General features: G+C 43.0%; 1 protein-coding gene and 1 long non-coding RNA gene across 3 annotated transcripts; both read left to right on the forward strand.

Annotated features, from left to right (window-relative positions):
- Positions 1–429: 429 nt before the first annotated feature.
- Positions 430–22012, forward strand: wdr91 (WD repeat domain 91). 2 transcript variants are annotated; one of them, XR_013505114.1, is made up of 19 exons: positions 430–486; positions 2350–2486; positions 3255–3434; positions 5239–5445; positions 7487–7570; positions 9065–9174; positions 12571–12742; positions 13005–13235; positions 13997–14187; positions 15211–15265; positions 15523–15618; positions 15770–15864; positions 16328–16481; positions 17351–17459; positions 18677–18789; positions 19513–19620; positions 20030–20119; positions 20792–21160; positions 21245–22012. XR_013505114.1 is itself a non-coding variant. In XM_078285861.1 (18 exons), the coding sequence occupies exons 2-18, from the start codon at positions 2364–2366 to the stop codon at positions 20954–20956; spliced, it is 2283 nt and encodes a 760-aa protein (XP_078141987.1). In that variant the 5' UTR covers positions 430–486; positions 2350–2363; the 3' UTR covers positions 20957–22012. The 2 variants fall into 2 exon arrangements, 1 of the variants encoding a protein (XP_078141987.1); XM_078285861.1 differs by having other exon boundaries at positions 20792–22012.
- On the forward strand, positions 20146–20554 carry LOC144539825 (uncharacterized). Its single transcript, XR_013505115.1, has 3 exons — positions 20146–20203; positions 20270–20313; positions 20380–20554. It is a non-coding gene; the product is annotated as an uncharacterized LOC144539825 (long non-coding RNA).
- Positions 22013–22096: the final 84 nt, after the last annotated feature.

Below are 22096 nucleotides of genomic sequence, written 5' to 3' on the forward strand. Positions count from 1 at the left end.
GCAGATCCCTCCGGTTTTAGCCTCATTGCTCTGCCTCCCAGTGTCCTTTAGAATGGATTTTAAAGTTCTTTAACTTGTATACAAAGCTCTTACTGGCTCAGGACCGGCACATTACAGAATCCCAGACAGACCAGTTCAGATCAGATCAGATCAGTTCAGTTCAGTTCAGATCAGATCAGTTCAGATCAGTTCAGTTCAGATCAGAAATACCAAGATGAAATGAAACCAACAGGAAGAAGAAGACAAGAAGTTGCATATTCATGAATCCACGCATCAACACACACACACACACACACACACACACACACACACACACACACACACACACACACACACACACACACACACACATTCCCACGTACCATACATCATGGCCGCCAGGTGGCTCTGTTTCACAACACACCCTCTACGTCACATAGAAGTCGTCACATGACTGTCAGGAGGAAGATAAAGCAGGAAGTGCTTTTTTCTGTTTGCTGCCGTCTGGTAAGTTTATTATTGTGAACATTTACTTCTTTCTACTGCACAGAATAGAACAGAATAGAAGCGGCTCCGTGTTGTTTGAACGGGGGAACATGAGCAGACTGTCGCCTGAAGCCTTTGTTTCTGCTGCCTGCCTCTGCTGATCTGCTACACCCGATACGTGCCGTCGTCTTGCAGGCAGCGACCGAGCTCTATGAAAAACATCTATTAATTTAAAGTTTCTTGATGATCCACAAAGGTACATAGACCATAAAATGCAATTTAAGGCCTTTTCTGGATTACCAGGCGCCACTCTTCAATTCGGCATACATATAATCCACCGAGCATTTACTGTAAGTGAATAAAATGTCAATTCTAGAAGTGAGTCGCCTGTTAATCCCGCAGTCTTCTTCCGTTAAAACACACCGCGGCGGGCGGGCTAAACCTTCAAATTGTGCCTAAATAAGTGCTGCTTATTTACCTTACAAGTGTGTTTAGTGTATGCCGACATGTAGAATGCATCCTACTGATTCGTAACAAGCCTTCGTCATGTTTTACGGGGTGTTAACTTTTGCCAGTAAGCAAGGCAACATGAAACTGCATGGTTTTTGAATGGAGTTTGGTTAAAACAAGGGAAGATTTCGTGCCTACTATTGTGGCTTCTAATCAGCGAACAGTTAACATTAACCGTTAGATTTACACAGCTAACAGTTAACTTGTGCTTTATGCTTTTCCAAGCCAGGATTGAAGCATATAATATATTCATGTTGTATAAATATAATGTATTGTAGTCTCATCTGTTTGCGGTTCAGAGGAAACTGGAGTGAGATGTTGCACAAATCTATTTCTGTATTGAACCTCTGATCATGTTGTTGCAGCTTTTTGATTATTAGATTATTAACGGGTGGAAACTGACATTTCTGTCTGCAGGTGGCAGTCTAGAAATTACCAAAATTCACCAGACACTTTCACTGTTTTATCAGCCAACTAGATGTTTATAATATTGTAAATATATAATAAATCTAAAGTTTATTATTAAGTTATTAGTTAAGGTAGTTATTAGTTTATTACAAGTTCATTATAAACTGTTATTCTGAGAACTCGTTAGACTCTTCTCCTCTTGTTGGGTTTTGGGGTTAAACTGATATCTGGTCTGATATTGTTCTTTTATTAAAATGGATCTGATCCGGTCTGATCTGATGACATGATGCAGTTTGATTGATTACATATTGATTGTAGACTTGATCAATATTACTTTGCTTATCTGTGGAAGGAACTTAACCTGAACTGATTCTAATGAGACATATTGATCAGATTCCACACAAGTATGGATCAATATCTTGTTCCTATCGTTAGTATCCTGGTTTCAGTGGAGAGTTTTAGTGTCCCATGATCTAAATGTTTCAGACACACTGTTGTTTTATATCAGTGGGGTTTTCTGGGTAAATTTACTTTTGGTTCCACTTGCATCAGTTTCAGTCCCAGCTGTGCTGCAGGTCAGGATGTCAAATTAAATCTGTTTGGATCTGAATGTTTTATCATGAAAAGGTTCTACATCTAAACATGGATCCTGTACTGATTTGGGTTTTGGGGGAATTCATCGTACTTTTTATTTATTAGTGGTGATATTGATTTCGTCGTAGTTTTTCACATTTGGGCACATCTCTGATTTTTACATATGAATCTCTGCTGAAAACAGACTGTAAAATGTTTGGATCAATAACTTGATAAACTGTAACAGACTGGTAGGAAGACGGACGTCAGAACAGCAAAAACACAACAAAGTAAATGTTTAGATTTTGTTCTCTGATGGTCAGAAACCCGCTCTGACTAAATGATTGACATCTTATCAAACCAAACGTGTCGTGATGTCACTTCCCCCCGCAGGGTCAGAGGTCACCATGGGGTCGGCAGTGGAGAGGACGGACGAGCACGTGAGAGAATACCTGATCTACCGCGGCTTCACCAGCAGCCTGAAACACCTGGACAGCGAGATCAAGGCCGACAAGGAGAAAGGGTTCAGGGTGAGAGTCTGCTTAAAGGAGCAGTTCCTGATTCTGGTCCTCTGTATAACTTCTCTCTTCCTCCTGTAGCTCTTGGACCCACAGACAGTACTGTCTGTAGCTGTTGGACCCACAGACAGTATTGTCTCCAGTCAGCTGTCAGTTGAAGCTCCGCTGCCTCTTGCTGCAACAAGAGTCCAAACTGTTTGTCAGAATATTCCAGAGAAGCCGTCTGTGTCTCCACAGCAGAGAGGAAACAGACTCAGTTCCTCCGTTACGCAACTTTCACTAATCAGGAAATCACAGAACTATTTTCTCTGCCGCAGCACAGAGCGCTGTGGGGTGAAAGGCGGTTCCTGGCGGAGTGATCTGGTTCTGGACGGTCGGGTCAGACCGTAAACAGTAGAGTTCGGTAGAAGACGATCCGCTGAGGGGAAACGGTCGGTGCCGCCCCTTTCCGGGCCGCCGAGAGAAATACGTCGGTCTAATTTAGGAAGGTTTTTCTGAGTCCTGCGTCACTTTCATACAGAAAACACTGCGGGATAAGCTCAGGTTAAGGTCATTTTATTAAACTTAATCAATCAATTGGGTAAATAAGACCTTTGAAGAGTCCCCCCCCCCCCCCCCCCCCCCCCACCCCGGTGGATGAGATCATTGATCAGTTCCCTCATGTTCATCAGAGTATTGATCTCCAGGTGTTGTGTGCCTCCTGCCAGGTGGATAAGATCATTGATCAGTTCTCATGTTCATCAGAGTATTGATCTCCAGGTGTTGTGTGCCTCCTGCCAGGTGGATAAGATCATTGAGCAGCTGCTGCAGTTCGTCCAGAGCTTCGAGCTGTCCGGTCTGAAGGAGTACTGGCTCTACCTGGACCGCCGGCTGTTCTGCAGGCTGGAGGACGTCTACAGGTCCACCGTCAACAAGCTGAGAACCAGCCTGTACCGGTACTACCTGATCAATACCATACAGGTAATCAGTACTGCATAATCAATACCATACAGGTAATCTGTACTGCATGATCAATACCATACAAGTAATCTGTACTGCATAATCAATACTATACAAGTAATCTGTACTGCATGATCAATACTATACAGGTAATCAGTACTGCATAATCAATACCATACAGGTAATCTGTACTGCATGATCAATACTTTACAGGTAATCAGTACTGCATGATCAATACTATACAGGTAATCAGTACTGCATAATCAATACTATACAGGTAATCAGTACTGCATAATCAATACTATACAGGTAATCAGTACTGCATGATCAATACTATACAGGTAATCAGTACTGCATGATCAATACTTTACAGGTAATCAGTACTGCATGATCAATACTATACAGGTAATCAGTACTGCATGATCAATACTATACAGATAATCAGTACTGCATGATCAACACTTTACAGGTAATCAGTACTGCATGATCAATACTATACAGGTAATCAGTACTGCATGATCAATACTTTACAGGTAATCAGTACTGCATGATCAATACTATACAGGTAATCAGTACTGCATGATCAATACTTTACAGGTAATCAGTACTGCATGATCAATACTATACAGATAATCAGTACTGCATGATCAATACTTTACAGGTAATCAGTACTGCATGATCAATACTATACAGGTAATCAGTACTGCATGATCAATACTTTACAGGTAATCAGTACTGCATGATCAATACTTTACAGGTAATCAGTACTGCATGATCAATACTATACAGGTAATCAGTACTGCATGATCAATACTATACAGGTAATCAGTACTGCATGATCAATACTTTACAGGTAATCAGTACTGCATGATCAATACTTTACAGGTAATCAGTACTGCATGATCAATACTATACAGGTAATCAGTACTGCATGATCAATACTTTACAGGTAATCAGTACTGCATGATCAATACTTTACAGATAATCAGTACTGCATGATCAATACTTTACAGGTAATCAGTACTATGCCACACTCTTGTAGTTGTCAGTTCAGTCATGATTGTTTATTAACATTAAATCAGTTTACAGAATGTTTACAAATTATTCAAATCATATTGAGATGGTTTTCTGTTTTAAACTATACAATAATACATAATCACCAATATCTATAATCTATAATATATAATAACTATCAGTTTATTAGTATATCATTATTTGGTTATTAATAATTCACAATCGTCAATTTTTATAAATCACCAGTATCTATAAGAAGTTAATTACTAATGAATTACTTGTTTATTAATAAACTATTAAGTATTTGGTATGAAAGCACAAATGATACAATATATATATATATATATATATATATATATATATATATATATACAGTACATAATCACCAGTATAATACTTAACGGTTCCCTCTCTCCCTCCCTCCCTCTCTCCCTCCCTCCTTCCTTCCGTTCCTCCCTCCCTCCCTCCTTCCCTTCCTCCCTCCCTCCTTCCTTCCCTCCCTCCCTCCTTCCCTTCCTCACTCCCTCCTTCCCTCCCTCCCTCCTCCCTCCTTCCTTCCCTCCCTCCTTCCCTCCCTTCCTTCCTCCCTTCCTTCCTCCCTCCTTCCCTTCTACCTCCTTTCTTCCCTTCCTCCCTCATCCTTCCCTCCCTCTCTCCTCCCTCCATCCCTCCTTCCCTCCCTCCCTCCCTCTCTCCCTCCCTCCTTCCTTCCGTTCCTCCCTCCCTCCCTCCTTCCCTTCCTCCCTCCCTCCCTCCTTCCCTTCCTCACTCCCTCCTTCCCTCCCTCCCTCCTCCCTCCTTCCTCCTCCAGAAAGGAAACCTGGAGAAGACTCAGGAGTTTTTCCAGAAGCAGGCGTTGGAGCTGCAGGGTCAGCCCGAGTGGCGTGATTGGTTCATCCTGCCGTTTATCCCCGCCCCCGAGCAGAACCCCTCCTTCTCTCCGTACTTCTCCCGGCAGTGGGCCGACACCTTCCTGGTTTCACTGCACAACTTCCTGTCCGTCCTCTTCCAGTGCATGCATATCCTTCTGCTCAGATCCACGTGACCGCGGGTTAACGCTGCAGCTGGATCAGTTTTCAGAATCAGAATCAGAAATACTTTATTGATCCCCGAGGGCAAATTGGGTAAATTATACCCAATATATTTATGTTTTACTGCTGGAGGTCCTGGAAAGTATGTTTGAAGCATCAGGGGCGCTGTGTCTGTCTGTATAGATCATTCAGTTCATTACCACAGTTCTGTCTGTTTTGACGGACAGAAAGGCAGTCAGTCAGTCAGTCAGTCAGTCAGTCAGTCAGTCAGTCAGTCAGTCAGTCAGTCAGTCAGGCAGTCAGTCAGACACTCAGGCAGTCAGTCAGTCAGTCAGTCAGGCAGTCAGTCAGTCAGTCAGTCAGTCAGTCAGACACTCAGTCAGTCAGACACTCAGTCAGGCAGTCAGTCAGTCAGGCAGTCAGTCAGTCAGTCAGTCAGACACTCAGTCAGGCAGTCAGTCAGTCAGTCACTCAGTCAGTCAGTCAGTCAGTCAGACAGTCAGTCAGGCAGTCAGTCAGTCAGTCAGTCACTCAGTCAGTCAGTCAGTCAGACAGTCAGTCAGTCAGTCAGACAGTCACTCAGGCAGACAGTCAGTCAGGCAGACAGTCAGTCAGGCAGTCAGTCAGACACTCAGTCAGGCAGTCAGTCAGTCAGTCAGTCAGTCAGTCAGTCAGTCAGTCAGACACTCAGTCAGGCAGTCAGTCAGTCAGTCAGTCAGGCAGTCAGTCAGTCAGTCACTCAGTCAGGCAGTCAGTCAGTCAGTCAGTCAGTCACTCAGTCAGGCAGTCAGTCAGACAGTCAGACAGTCAGTCAGTCAGGCAGTCAGTCAGTCAGTCAGGTAACGCTTCGTGAGACGGCCTCTCTCCTGTGGGCTAAACGCCACATCGAGTCCCATACTGATGATGTCATATTGGATCTCACACAGAGCCGCACTCTTCACCGTCAGTTTACAGACATCCACATCTTCTTCTGTCCTGCAAACCTTAACGGTCGGTCACGTTATCACCTGTGGTCTGTGACATTGGTGGAATAGGTAATTTAAGGAAAAAGATCTCCAGCCACATTCTGTGTTACAGGATACCGACGGTAATAAATTATTAGCCACGCTCCTCTGTTGAAAGAACAGACTTGTACAGAGCGAGATCATTGTTTTCAATGGGTGACATAGCTGTGCTTTCCCAAAGGTTTTTACACCCGAAGTCCAAATAACTTCAACTTTAACCCCCAAAACTCCTGACCTCTAGAGGTGGGACTGATGGGATTTGGTTATGTAGTAAATGGAGACTGAAGTTCAACCTAATTAGCATGCAGCAGAATGAAGAAGGAGAAATTGATTTTGTGTGTCTGACTATTCGGTGCTCTTTCTTCTTCTGTTCCTGGACCTGGAACGTCTTCGAGAGACGGTCAGAAAATGAAAACTCATTATTTTCTTCTTTGTGGCGTCGTGCGCTCTAGGTTGCATCCCGCCTTGAGCGAAGTGCCGAGCTTTCTGTGTCTGGTCTGAAAGGCCAGCGGCAAACAGACAGAGGTGCAAAGTCTGATCAGATGTTCCTGATGCAAACTTGCTAGTTGCTTTCAATACAAATTAAATGGGTTCCACATCCTGCTCAGTCTACAGATAGGTGTCCATCATAGCAGCTTGCAGGATCTGGTTCTCCTGATGGACTTTAACTTCTGACATCACCTCATTGGCTCCTCAGGACTATATGGTCTGGGTGAAGGTGGGTTCATAACAGTTAAATCAGCAAACCCTCCTCAAATGCTTCCATGTCAGCCTGTCTTCACCTTCAACTCCAACTACAACCAGTAGTTAGGACGTTTACATTTTTGTCATTTAGCTGAGAAGTAGAATAAGCTTCAATTCCTACATCAACACTACAAGGCCAAGGAGAGAGGAAGGACAGGAGAGAGAGATAATAGAAGTATTCCTTTTATGTATTTCTTGAAGAGATGAGTTTTGAGCTTCAGATGGACTAAGTGTAATCAAACTGTCAGCCCACTGGTTTCCAGTCCTTAACTGGTTTCCACCTCAGCCTGTCCTGCTGAGTTTTGATGCTGAAGTCCAGAAGACGACCAGCTTGACAGAAGAGAATGAACAGCTACGCCAACTGGTAAGAATAAAATGTTATAATAAACTCTGTTAGTTCACCACTTCTCCTTTTTAAAGAATGGTAGCTTTACATTTTGTAATAAAAATAGGAATCAAAAGAAGAAAAGATTAAACTTAACATGAAAAATGAAAGGTAATAAAAGTAAGATGAAATAAACTACATGAAAAATTAGGTAAAAGTAACTCAAATCTGATTAACTAAAAGTCCATAAACATGAGCTTTTAAGTCACTTAGAGGAAGATTCTGCCAAGCACATCTTTAATACATCTGTATACACATCAGTATAGACTGTGGTATCCCAGTGATGACTTAGATTACCTTCTGTCTTCATGCGCTCATTGTACATGTGTTGTAAAGACACCAGGTGTTTTTATTTAATCTCATTAAGAATGATAATTAGCAAATGAAGAAGTCATTTCCAAAACACCATGTATCTATTTTGGAAAACAAAAATCCAAAGTTTCATCATTCAGTATCATTCAGCGAGTGTGAAATCTAGAGGCTAACCCTAACCCAGTCTGTAAAAGTGAGTTAGTTCCCTACTCTCCATTAACAAGTCCCTTCATTTGGTTTAAAAAATCCTATTGTTTGGTTTAAGAAGTCCCATCAATTGGTTTAAGAAGTCCCATCATTTGGTTTAAGAAGTCCCATCATTTGGTTTAAGAAGTTCCATCATTTGGTTTAAGAAGTCCCATCATTTGGTTTAAGAAGTTCCATCATTTGGTTTAAGAAGTCCCATCATTTGGTTTAAGAAGTCCCATCATTTGGTTTAAGAAGTCCCATCATTTGGTTTAAGGAGTCCCATCATTTGGTTTAAGGAGTCCCAACATTGGGTTTAAGAAGTCCCATCATTGGGTTTAAGAAGTCCCATCATTGGGTTTAAGAAGTCCCAACATTGGGTTTAAGAAGTCCCATCATTGGGTTTAAGAAGTCCCATCATTGGGTTTAAGAAGTCCCAACATTGGGTTTAAGAAGTCCCAACATTTGGTTTAAGAAGTCCCAACATTTGGTTTAAGAAGTCCCATCATTGGGTTTAAGAAGTCCCATCATTGGGTTTAAGAAGTCCCAACATTGGGTTTAAGAAGTCCCATCATTGGGTTTAAGAAGTCCCATCATTGGGTTTAAGAAGTCCCAACATTGGGTTTAAGAAGTCCCAACATTTGGTTTAAGGAGTCCCTTCATGGGGGCGTCCTGGTGGCTCAGTGGTCTAAGGTGTGTACCATGTAAATGCAACGTACTGGGTTTCAATCCGGTGCAAGACCTTAGTCTTAGTCCTAAAAAAAAAAAAGAAGTCCTGTCATTTGGTTTAAGAAGTCCCATCGTTTGGTTTAGAAGATACTATCACCTGGTTCAAGAAGTCCCAACATTGGGTTTAAGAAGTCCTGTTATTTGGTTTAAGAAGTTGCACCATTTGATTTGGATTGCTGCTGTCAGTTTAGGTTTTCTCTGCCATTGTATCTTAACTCTCGTCCGTCTCGTCCCGTCTCGTCTCAGCTGTTCGCCCTGCAGGGGGAGAGTCGGGACCAGAAGGACGGAGATGAGATGGTTCACCACAAGCTGCCGGCCTACGTTCAGAACATGGACCGCCTGGGAGACACTGAGCTGTGAGACACTAACAGTACCGCCTTAACACACAACTGCACTGGACAGATGGCTGACCTCCTCTGGTACAACTAAGATGGCTGCCATAGAATATTTTTTAAATCTCATCATGGAAATGATGTTCGATGTGTCGACTATGGATTTATAATGCGTAGAAAGGACACTTATCATATAAGATGAAAGATTTGGTGGATGCTTTTATCCAAAGTATTTTATCGTCCCATGAGTCATTACCTTTCTAATATGGCTGACCCCAGCAGCTCCTTCCTGATGGGATATGTCTATCTTTGGTACGCCCAAGATGGCTGCTGTAGACTTCCTCTGAAATGTTGTCATGTTAATGAGCGTTGTTTTGCTGTGGGCGGAGCTTCATGCTGTCAGTTCAGCACGACTGCCACTGGGATGCTGAGCGAAATCTTGAGTTTGCCATTTGAACTTTCACGTAGTAACTTTACTGTGGTAAATTTACTGTCTCCTGGCAACTTTACCATGATGTCTTTACCGTTTGAGTCTTTCCCGTGGTAACTCTGTGGACAGCAGGGTGTCCTAGTGGTGAGAAAGTCCGTCCTTCAACCTCAGTCCAAGGTTAAACCCCCCTACAACAATATGGAGAGAGGAGCGCTGTCCCTCTGTCTGACTCCAACCACCAAACTCACCATAAGATTAGACAAAACTTTAGATTAGATGTAACCTCCATTACGTTAAACGCGCACTGTCACCACTTAATCTGTTCATATAACAAAGTGGTATGGTTGCAGGGTTAAAAAAGAAGATAATCCCAATTATTTTGCTAAATATTGTTATCATGGTTAAAGTAATGATTAGTAGTTTCGATGAGCAACAAAATGATTTTGCTCCATTTACATCTGAGGCAGGCGTTCTAAATTAAATTAAATGTTTGTGTTGCTGATATATAAACTTAAAACCGTGATATTAGAATATACAACATTATTTATGCTGTGGTTTCATTTCAGTTTTGTCTGTTACACATGGCAGCCATCATTAATGTTTCAGCCAAATGACCTGAACACCCTTCCTATCCACCCCAGTTCTGTGTTTTTCATTCTGATTATTTTGGTATTTAACCACTGAGCATGTTAGCCACAGAGACAGAAGTGTTTTGATGTTAGCTCTTCGGCTGCCATGGCACTCCAGCTTGTTCAATTTTACCTCTTGTCATTTTCCTGTTATATGACAAATTTTTACTGAATTTCATTGCTGGTATTTTTTTTATATACTGTTAATTTTATTCGTAAGTTGAATGTATTGATTGTGAATAATATTAGTTAACTGTATGTAAGCTGAGGTTTGAGGACGTGACATGGCTGGCTTCCTGGTGAAGGCAGCATGCTAAAGGTGTGTGCTAATGTTGTATGCTAAGTTGTTTTAGAAGAAAACATCAGTAACTTGAGCGGAAAAAAGAGGATAGAAAATGAGCAGATGAGGAAAAGGAGGAGTTGTGTTTTCAGAAGGTTTAACAAGGTGTCAGTAACCTCTTCTGCCTTCATCCCATCTCCCAGAGAGTCATGTAACTTAGAATATAATTTACACACATTTCAGACACTTTAAACCAGACTGAACTGCCAAGGCATTTTGTGTTTAGCCGCGCAAATTATTTTATAAAGCATTTAGATAAAACTAACTTATTGTCAATGATAAATTATTTATACTGTTTTAACTGTGTGTGCTGTGGTTTGATGAGGTTGATGTTGCCAAATAAACAATTCACCTGATGAATTGTTGTTTCTTTTCACTACGACCCGTTTTTCTTTCACTTACGGTTTTCAGTCTGTAGATTACCAGGTAAACAACTACTGTGCTGACCAGCACTCTGAAACTAGAGGTTCATCTGGGGTTCTTCTAAGATCCAAAGGGAGCCAGCAAGCACCTTAGGGCTCCTCACTGGAAGAAATATCCCTAAAAGGTTCCTTGAAGAACCACCATATAGGAGGTTCCTGAAAGTACCATCAGTGTTTATGAAGCCTTTATGAAGGGGTTCCTCGAGGAACCCTCCGGGGTCCCCCTGTGGTTGCACTTTGAAAAGCCCTAAAGCTTCCTAGAAGACTTTTTACTCTTTGTAGTGTGGGAGCATCAGGTCTGCTCGGTCCAGACAGAGTTCTGGTCCTGGTGCAGAAGTTTGTCTCTGTTGTCAACAGTGTAGACTAGATATTCTGGAGACCTTAGGTTTGACCTTGCCTTTAGAAAAGCTTGGCTGGTAGCACAGCGATGTTGTTATGCAAAATTCAAACACCATGTGACAAAGTTCAGGGGCCAAAGTAAGACTCTTGGAGCCCAGTCAGGAGCCTTATGCAACTAAAGGAAGGTTGGAGCTCATTCAGGAATGTAATGCCAGGGAAACATACAAACGTACATCGAATACCAGAAAGGTTCCTCTATGTGGTCCGAAAAAACAATTAAGTGGGACATCTAACAGCGGAAAATACTTCAGCTGTAGATTTAGGGCGTCAAGTTCACATATTTGTTCACGCTTGTCCGTTGACACGGACCAAGCAGCTGACCTCATGCTGTCCTCCCTGTTCAGGATTACTGTGGTACTGACAGAGGGTCCGGTCTTCAGTTAGGTGTCAGCAAGTGTCGATTTGGTGAAATAATTGAACCTCTAACCCTGGAAATGTTGGCACCAAACGAGCTATATGGAGCCATGATTATTATGATCTATTGAAGATTTTAATGCATTTATCTTTGACAATGCAATCCAAACTGAAAGATATCAACAGTCTATTTGGGGGAGGGGGGGGGGGGGGTGCAGGCAGCTAAATGGCCAGACTGTAGAACATCAGATTCAGATGAATGAAGTCTGAGGTTGAATTACAAAAAGAACAAATAAAACAGATTTCTTAACTTTGTATGAACCAACAAACTTTACCTTTACCATTACCGACTTATGAAGCACACAACAGCCTCTCTCTCTCTCTCTCTCTCTCTCTCTCTCTCTCTCTCTCTCTCTCTCTCTCTCTCTCTCTCTCTCTCTCTCTCTCTCTCTCTCTCTCTCTCTCTCTCTCTCTCTCTCTCTCACACATATTTGATGAAGATAAACTACATACTATAAACTGTTTATCAAATGAACTATAACAGCAGTGCAGCGCTGCAAGTGCATAACTACTTTTTGTACTTAAGGAGCAGGTGAAACCTTTTTGTACATTATGTTTGTTTTCTGTGATCCATTATGTCAGGGTTAAAGTTTTAATGTGGTACAAAATAATGGAACATAATTATCTGTCTGTCTGTGTATCTTTCCATCTGTAGGTCTGTTCATTTATCTAGTCTTTATTTATTTGTGTGATTTGTTTGTTTCTCTTTTATTGATTTAGTTAAGTATCTAAGTAATGTATTTAGTTATTTAGTTGTTTACTTGCTGTTTCCTTCTACCTCTCCAGGGACTTGGTATCGAGCCAGCGAGCGGCCAGCACCACCACCACGCCTTCCAGAAACTTCTTCTCCACATTCCTGCCGCAGGGCCGGCGGACTCCGGGGAAAACACCCCAGGGTGCCGCCGGGTCCTCGCCAAGCCAGGGAGCGCTGGGCAGGAAGGACCCTCTGACCAATCAGGTGAGAACAAGGGGCTGGACATCAAGTTCAAAGGAAACCAAACTTCTTTGAATAAAGGCCAGAGCAGCTGGTAAACCCCAAACTTTACAAGCCACTTCCAGTATTTTAGCAGCCAACTAGATGTTTAGAATAGAATAGCGGGTTTTCAGGTGATGTAATCCCCCTCTGGCGGCCATATTGCAGGTCCTCAGCTCTGTGAACAGCTGGTTGGGTTTTTGAACTGAAATAATCTTCTGTCTGTAAATTCATTTGTCTTTTCCAGGCTGCTAAATCCAAGGAGGCAGCCCCAGCTAAGGAGGTGAAGCCTGTTTCCAGCCAGGTGTCAACCAGTGAACCTGTGAACTCCCAGTCCCAACCAGTACACCAACCAGCACACCAACCAGCACACCAAACAACACACCAAACAACACACCAACCAGGACATCCCAGACACAAGAGACTCCAGGACCATGAGAAAGAGAGGAAGGAGCTTTTCTCCAAACCCCCATCTCAGGTACCAGACAGGTTGGGATGGTTTAGAGTTAGCGTTAGCGTTAGCTTTGGGTGTGGTGGGCTTGTGACATGTTGGTTTAGGGTTAGCGTTAGCACTAGCATTAGTGTTGGGTTGGGATGGGTTATGGTTATGATTAGGAAAACTCATTACTTGAAGTTGATCATTCAGAATCTTTCATTTGGTGGAGGGTTAGGGTTACTACTATCCTTTCAAAAGTACCATCATTTGGTTTGATATTGTGTTATCGATCGCCAAGGCTCCATTCACATGAGCATTTGTGATGGGTCAGAAATCTGACAATATCCCATGTATTTCAATGCAATGTTTAAACTAGTTGAACTTTTAATGGAGTTCAGGTAAACATCATGCGGACTTCCATCAGCCAGTGAAATCTGTACAGAGGCGGCCCGCGTCCATGTGGGTTCTGCAGTGCTGTGCTGGGAGAAAAAGGGAGGAGCAGATTATCACCTGGCCTCTGCCTTTCCAGAGCCAGTTCTTAAAATGTATAAAGATATTCACCAGAACATTCGCAGGGCGAGTGATGAGCGCTCAAACTGGACCAACAACGTGACCTAGGTGGTTTCAACGCATACTTGTCTGAATTTGTCAGATGCCAAATGTCCCATGTGAACGCCGCCTTAGTCAACCAAGGACCTACGTTGCCCACTGTCTCTCATCAAATGGCAGAGATCTCATTTTGGAACCAAACTCTTCTTGTACTGTATACCTCTACAGTATGTGTTTGCTTGTGTTTTCCTCAGGCAGCAGAGAAGAAAGGGGAGAGCAGTGAGGTGGAGGCTCCTGCTGACGCCTCCGTCGACGCTCCTGACTCTCCAGCAAACACCAGGAGCTCTGGAGGAGCAGAGGGAGGAGGTCTGTCAGCGGAGCAGCCTTTCATCAAGCTCAGCCAGGAGGAGTATGGAGAACACCACTCCTCCATCATGCACTGCAGGTCAGGCTTCACCAGACTTCTGCTTCAGTTTTAAGGGATTGATTTAAGGGAATGATACGTCTCATGGCTCCATTCTTGCATTTTTAAAATCGCATTGATCGGAGACGCCACTGATCTGATTTTGGCGAAACTTGGGGAAATGATGCATCTCACCGCTGCATTCATCATTCAAAATGACTCTGGTTGGCCCAAGAGGAACTACAGCTCAAAACCAGGGCCTCGGTCAAAGCCTGCACCGTGTTTCGGTAGTGCGAAACGGTTAAAGGATATGTTTGCTTCCAATGGTGTGAAACGTTTTGCAACGGCTTTTGAGGTCCATTTGACCCCATTTGGGTGATTCTGCATTTTCACTGGCTACGTGCAAACGGCTGTCATGTGGCTCCGCAACTGTCTTGGAGAATTCTTCGAGGAGGACGCACAGATTCGCCGTCTCAGCCAGTAACAACCCTTAACTAACGCTTTGCAACAGGACCCTCAACACACTACTGTCTTCTTTTTAACTTTGTTTGGTATTTGTTGGGGCTATTGAACGCACCCTAGGTGACATAGGCCTATTGGTTCCTGATTGGCCCAGACAGGGCTCCATCGTTATGCTTGGCAGCAGCTGGTATCTACTGCAGATCTTGGTTTGTCGTAACGGAAGAATAATTAGAAGTCCGTGTTGAACTGTGCCGGTCTGAACTGACTGGCAGTGAGCCAGCAGGTGGCGCTGCTCCATTAGATTATCTGTGAGGCGCTTGGACCTGTGGTTGTAACACCTACTGGCCTCTAGGTGGCACTGATGGACTACTTAGGCATTATGTTCTGTTAGTGAGATAGCGCCCCATAGTGGTGTATCGTAGATGGATGTGGATCTTCACATCATGATGACCACAATGGAAAAAAAAAGACCCTGACCTTACTGTGATCATGTGATATATGCTTTAATCCATATTTGCTTTTAAACATGAAAATGATAAAATCAGAAACCTGAAGCCCCCCTCCTCCTCTCTTTCCTCTCTCCCTCCATCTTTTGTTCTGCAGGGTTGACTGTTCAGGTCGCAGAGTTGCCAGTTTGGATGTAGACGGAGTCATCAAGGTAAAACTGCCTCATTTATATTCTTATGGGTTTGTTACACCAAACCTGAAACCTGTGAACTGTTCTGAGGTTTACATCAGGACCCGTTAAAAATGATGATTGTGCCGTTATTGTGCTGATGTTATTAAATTCAGATTGAGCTGGTTGGGGTTCAGCGCCTTGCTCAAGGGCACATGGCTGTTGATGGACACACGTTGGGGATTGAACCCCTCCTCCTTCTCTTCCTCATTCTTCTTCATCCTCCTCCTCTTCCTCAGGTGTGGTCGTTCAACCCCATCATGCAGACCAAAGCCACCATCATGTCCAAGTCGCCTCTGTTGTCTCTGGAGTGGGCGACCAAGCCTGACAGACTGGTACCACTCTTCAATACTGGCTGGGCTTTTCAAAACTTTCAAAAATTAATAATGCTAAAATGTATGTGTACCTAGTTTCAATACATAGTTGTAATTAGGCTGTAAGCCACAGACACTAAAACAAGTGTGTGTGTGTGTGTGTGTGTGTCAGTTGTTGCTAGGCAGCGGTGTTGGCACGGTGCGACTGTACGATACCGATGCCAAGAAGAATCTATATGAGATGAACATCGATGAGACTCATCCACGGTAAACCTGTCTGTCTGACAGTTTGAATGTATATCTGCACGATATAATATGCAGTATTATATATATTATAGAGGGTTTTAGGTTTTCAGATGAAGTAACCCCACGCCCCTCTGGCGGCCATGTTGGAGGTCCTCAGCTCTGTGAACAGCTGACTGTGTTTCTGTCGTCTCAACAGAATTGAACAGACGGTTAATTTCTGTCTGTTTCTGACTGAACTGATCATTTCATCACTGATCCATCTGATTGATTTAGTGTTTAGATAATGTCAGCTTGTTAGCTAGCTAACCATAGTATCTGGTCAGCTAACATCACTGTCTTGTTGTTAACACATCTGATTAGCACACTAGCTAACGTAGCTAGTAGCAGCTAGCGTTAGCATGTTCACATTAACATCAGTGTGATGCTGGCTAGTTAGCTAGCTAACAGTTTGTTCAGGTTAACTGAGCTGACTCTCCCCCTCCAGTATCTTGTCTTTAGCCTGCAGTCCCAGCGGTTCATCGTTCGTCTGTTCGGCTGCAGCTGTCAGTCGCTCAGGAAGCGTCGAGTCTGTTCCTCGCCTTCCTATACCTGTATCTGGACAGCTGCTGCTCTGGGACACCAAGACAGTCAAACAACAGGTAGCGCTATCAACAAGTTTGTTAATTAATTTGTTAATTAGTTAACAAGTTTTTTCAGTCTGTCAGCGTAACAGTCTGTTATGCAGTCAGTATAACATTCATTCAGTTAGTCGGTTACGGGGTGGAACTAGCGTTTCATTTAGCATATTAGCATTAGCATTTTAGGAAAATAGACGAATTATAGGAAAGAGATGAAAATAGGAAGAAAGGATGAAGAGATGGAAGAAGAACAATTTAATACCTGTGGGTATTTTGGGTTGAAAATTAGCGTAGTCAGTTTCTAGACAGAGCACCAATAGCTGTTAACCATCTGTCTCTAGTTTGGATCTCTCTCTCTCTCTCTGTCTTTGTCTCTCTCTGTCTCTGTCTCTCTCTGTCTCTGTCTCTCTGTCTCTCTGTCTCTCTCTCTCTCTCTGAACCAGTAGTTATTAACTGAACAGCCTTCAGTACAACCTGAACAACAGAGGGGGCAGTGGACACCCCTGTCTGATTCCTCAACAGTTCATTAGTTGTTCGATTAGTAATCATGTATTGTGCGGTGTGGAAAGTCATTGTCTCCTTGTGTCCAAACCTCAGTGAGAAAGACTTCTCCAAATTGATAGAAAACTATATCACATTAAATTGAACACTGCAGGAATTCCATTTCCATGTAAAACAATCTTACTTCATTGAATTTAGGATTTTGATTAGTTTTGATAAGTTTCTAAAGTTGATAGTGAATCTATTCACTTTGTCACTGCTGGGCGTTGTTGAAGGACATTATGTTTAAAACATCGACATATCTCTCTAACTCATATCTCTCTAACTCATATCTCTCTAACTCATATCTCTCTAACTCATATCTCTCCCTCACTGTCTCTCTCTTTCAGCTCCAGTTCTCTCTAGAACCAGAACCAGTAGCCATTAACTGTACCGCCTTCAACCACAACGGAAACCTGCTGGTTACCGGAGCCGCTGACGGAGTCATCAGGCTGTTTGGTCAGTATTTAGAAAAAAAGTCTATTAACCCAGTCCTACCCAGTCCTACCCAGACTATTCTACTGAAACAAGACACTCCTACCCAGGCTATTTTACTAAAATATAAGGTCAGTCATAACCAGGCTATTTTAAACTGGAATGAATCTTTGCATCACCAGTCATTTTCATGTCTTCCTGCTCCTCTCCATAGACAGTGACTGTAATCCGGTCAGTTTGGGGATGATGTGCTCTCAACACACATGAAGTGCTGCAGTCTGTTACAGCTGCATCGTAACTTCAGAAACATTCAGCAGCTTAATGTGGTTGTCTGGTGGTTGCTTTTAAAGCTTAGATATTAACCTGGTTTCTACTGTGGGACCTCACATCTGTAAATTTGTCTTTTTTATTGTCGCTGACAGCTGGCATTTTCCATACTTAGAAAATGTTCGATATCCTGCGACCCAAAGCCAAACCGATGTTGTGTTGTAAATTGTAAAAACCACACGAACATAAAAATCTTTCCTTCCTCTAATTTTTAAAAGATATTTTGTGGGCTTGAGAATTTGACAGGATTAGTAAATAATTTGTTGGAAAGCGGAGGGAAAAGCATCATCTGTGGTGTTCAGACCTCCATGAGAATGGCTTGAATTTTGATATAAAAATAGGGAGAGTTTTTTTTATTATTATTATTATTTAGTTTTTTAATTTAACATGACAGGAATTTTCTAGGAGTTTCTCAAGTTGACAAGGTATCTGGTCACTTTGCTGGGTCGTTGTTACAGGACATGATATGTAAAACACTGACAAATGAGATGCGTTTCCTTTACACTGGTCTACATGTAAAAAAAATGATTTTGTCTGAGAGCTTTACAGTTGATGTTGCTGCAGAGGAGAAACAAAGACGACAAATTATACTGCTGAAAAAACTGTTGTCTCTGAAAGATATTGAATTATTGTTTTTATGGGATTTCTTATTTTATTGTTTATATCTGTGAATATTTTATGCATGTATAAACATGCTTTTACTTTTGTACGTTATATTCTTTCTTATTAATATCCATGAGTGCTTTGGCTACTTGTCATACTAATAAACCCAATCTGATTCTGATGCCCCCTCATGATGAACTCTCTCTCTCTCTCTCTCTCTCTCTCTCTCTCTCTCTCTCTCTCTCTCTCTCTCTCTCTCTCTCTCTCTCTCTCTCTCTCTCTCTCTCTCTCTCTCTCTCTCTCTCCTGTAGATATGCAGCGTTATGAGAGTGCTATGAGTTGGAGAGCTCATGAAGGAGAAGTTTACAGTGTCGAGTTCAGCTATGATGAAAACACCGTCTTCAGCATAGGAGAGGACGGCAAGGTGTGTGTGTGTGTGTGTTTGTTTACAGTTTATTTAATAGAAAATCCATCATTGTGGACAGGGTGTCTAGAGGCCCTTAAAATGTCTTCAAATCTTAAGTCTTTAAAATGTCATAAATTGATTTATCTAAATTCCAGGCTTTGAAAAGTCTTAAATACAGATCAATAACTCCTTTAGGTCTTAAATATAGTTTCAGAGGTGTTACATCTCTATTGAGATATGAAGGTTTCATTACAAAACACTGGATATCCATTATGACAAATATTGCTACCTGAAATTCATTAGCCAATATTTCTAAAAATAAATATCATTCTGTCCTCTAAGACAAAACTATTTTGTAAGCAAAGTTATTAAGATGACTCCAACATTTACATCAGGTAGCATTTTGCAAATCGCTCAGTTTGAATCAATCAGTTTGATCAGCCAAGTCACACTGAACTGTATTTTGGTAGATGTACTTTTTTTTTCACTTTGTGTGTGTGTGTGTGTGCGTGTGTGTGTGTGTGTGCGTGCGTGTGCGTGTGCGTGTGTGTGTGCGTGTGTGTGTGCGTGTGTGTGCGTGTGCGTGTGTGTGTGCGTGTGTGTGTGTGTGTGCGTGCGTGTGCGTGTGCGTGTGCGTGTGCGTGTGCGTGTGTGTGTGCGTGTGTGTGCGTGTGCGTGTGCGTGTGTGTGTGCGTGTGTGTGTGCGTGTGTGTGCGTGTGTGTGTGTGTGTGTGTGTGTAGTTTATCCAGTGGAACATCCATCGCTGTGGGGTGAAGCAGTCGGAGCAGGTTTTACCTCAAGATGCGACGGGTCCGTTCATCCTGTCCGGATACAGCGGCTACAGACAGGTAACGTTTCCATGGAAACCACGGACACACAATGTTTTAACTCATATCGGGGTTCAGGTTTAGTTTATTTACACAAACAGATGATTAAAACTGACATTATTAAGGTTTCACATCTTTGTTCGTGACAGGGTTAGGGTTAGAAGAAAATACCTCTGTGATGTGGGAGGTTCAGGTCAGATTATAAAGACAGGAGGAAGCTCAGGGGAGGAAGAGCCATCTCATCACACTCTCTAGTTTAGCTGTCACTCCAGCTTTACAGCCGACAGTCAGGAGGTCAGGGGTCAGAGGTCACAGCGCAGATATTCCTGTGAGCCTGGAATGACGGTGATGAGACAGAGATGTTAAGATGGAAGATGTGGTCACATGTTCACAGTCAATGAGCTGATCAATAAGTCGATCGACCCGGCAGGTCCAGGTTCCTCGCGGCCGGCTGTTCGCCTTCGACTCCGAGGGACAGCATGTGCTGACGTGTTCGAGTACCGGAGGACTCATATACAGGGTAACTATCTTCATCCCTTCATCGTCTTCATCGCCTGCAGGTTAGCGGTGTGTCCGGCTCTGGTGCAGACCGAGCCGGTCTGAGGTCCGGCTCTGGTCCGGACCGAGCCGGTCTGAGGTCCGGCTCTGGTCCGGACCGAGCCGGTCTGAGGTCTGGCTCTGGTCCGGCTCTGGTCCAGACCGAGCCGGTCTGAGGTCCGGCTCTGGTCCGGACCGAGCCGGACTGAGGTCCGGCTCTGGTCCGGACCGAGCCGGTCTGAGGTCTGAGCTGCTGGCCTGCTGCTGAGCGGACGCTCTCCAACACACACACATGAAGAAAGTGTTTAAAAGACATCTGGTGGCTTGTGTGAAGACGCAGAGACACTAAAGTTCTGTTATCAAATAAAAACAATAAAGGGATGTTAGTGTTTTTATTTATAACAAAACTTCTTAAATTCACTTTAGTGTTTTTATTTGGTGACAAAACCTCTTAAATGGACTATAGTAGTTATTTAAATATTTTTCATAATAAAACATGTAAAATTAACTTAGGTAGTGTTATTTGATATCAAAACTTGTTAAATCAACTTTAAATAATTTAATTTGATATCAAAACTTGTGAAATGATGTTAAATATATGAATTTGCTAACATCTGTCTCCCTCTGTCTGTCAATCATCCCACCCCCCCTCCAGCTGACCAATGGGGAGCCGGCTCTGGACAGCGTGCTGTCGCTGGGCGGGCACAAGGCGCCGGTGGTGACGGTTGATTGGTGCTCGGCGGTGGACTGCGGCACCTGCCTCACCGCCTCCATGGACGGAAAGATCAAACTGAGCACGCTCCTGGCCCAGAAGTCCTAACTGAGGACCCGTTTGAGGCCGCGCAGTCAGAGTTCAGAGCGTAAACCTTTAGGTTAGATCGACGCAGATTACCAGAACCAGAATCTGTTATTCTTATTCTCTAAACAAATATGAGTTTAACCAGGATGTGGAGAGTAGTTACCGTTGGTTACGACCAGGGAAACGCCGCCATGTTGGAGGAGTGACAGCACAGCCTCGATCAGCGTTTCCTCTTCCTGCCCGACAAGTCAAAGAAAACGCCAGATTCCTGTGTGATGGTCGGTGGCTCGAGTTTCTGCTGTAAAACAGAAAAGATCGTTCAGTAGAATAGAGTAGAATAGAGTTGATAAATTCACTCTTCACTCTGCCAACATGGCGGCGTGTCCCTCGTCACTGACGGTAACCGTCGTGCTCCTGGTCCGGATCTGGGATTTTCACTGTTAGACAAATTTTGTTTTCCAGACTCAACTGTTGTGCTGCGTTCAGGTGCTGGTGGGAAAATCTGACATCCGGGAATTCCAAGTCCCGGATGCTTTCACGTGTGATTTGGTGAGAAAATCAAACGTGGAAGAGAAACGATAAACAAACACAAACCGTTTGGCTCAGTGTTGCAGGTCTGAGCTCTGCTGAGAGACGCTGCTTCGTTTTGGTTTCAGTGGAGAGTGTTAACTGTTGCTTCAGAGGCTTTTGGAGAAACACTGAAGTCCCGGCAGTTTACTCTGTAGAAGTGAGAAACAACCAGACAGTTGGTGGTAAATGTGAATCTGTGTCTGGTCAGTCTAACTAACCTTCATCTGCAGCCTGTCCTGTTCTGTCCTGTTCTGTTCTGTTCTGTCAGTCTCTTTTCAAAAATCCAGTTTGTTTGGTAAAATAGTGAAAGTGGAAGTAAAAGTCGGTTTTCTGGCTGTAACTCAGACACTGAAGGGTCAAACTCACTAACTATCTTTAAAAAAAAAAAAAGGAGAAAAAAAGTGCATATAAAACACGAATATGTCGTTTTCTATTTTGTCTTCTTTTCTATGTACATTTGGCATGGATGGCATTCAGTAAATAAACTACAATAAAGAATAAAATACAGTTAAGTGTATTGGCTCATTGTGTAACAACAGACAAGACTTCTGCACATTACACAGAATAACTGATATTTATGAACACAGCATT

The sequence above is a fragment of the Centroberyx gerrardi genome, chromosome 2 (assembly GCF_048128805.1).
Source record: "Centroberyx gerrardi isolate f3 chromosome 2, fCenGer3.hap1.cur.20231027, whole genome shotgun sequence".
Lineage (NCBI taxonomy): Eukaryota > Metazoa > Chordata > Actinopteri > Beryciformes > Berycidae > Centroberyx > Centroberyx gerrardi.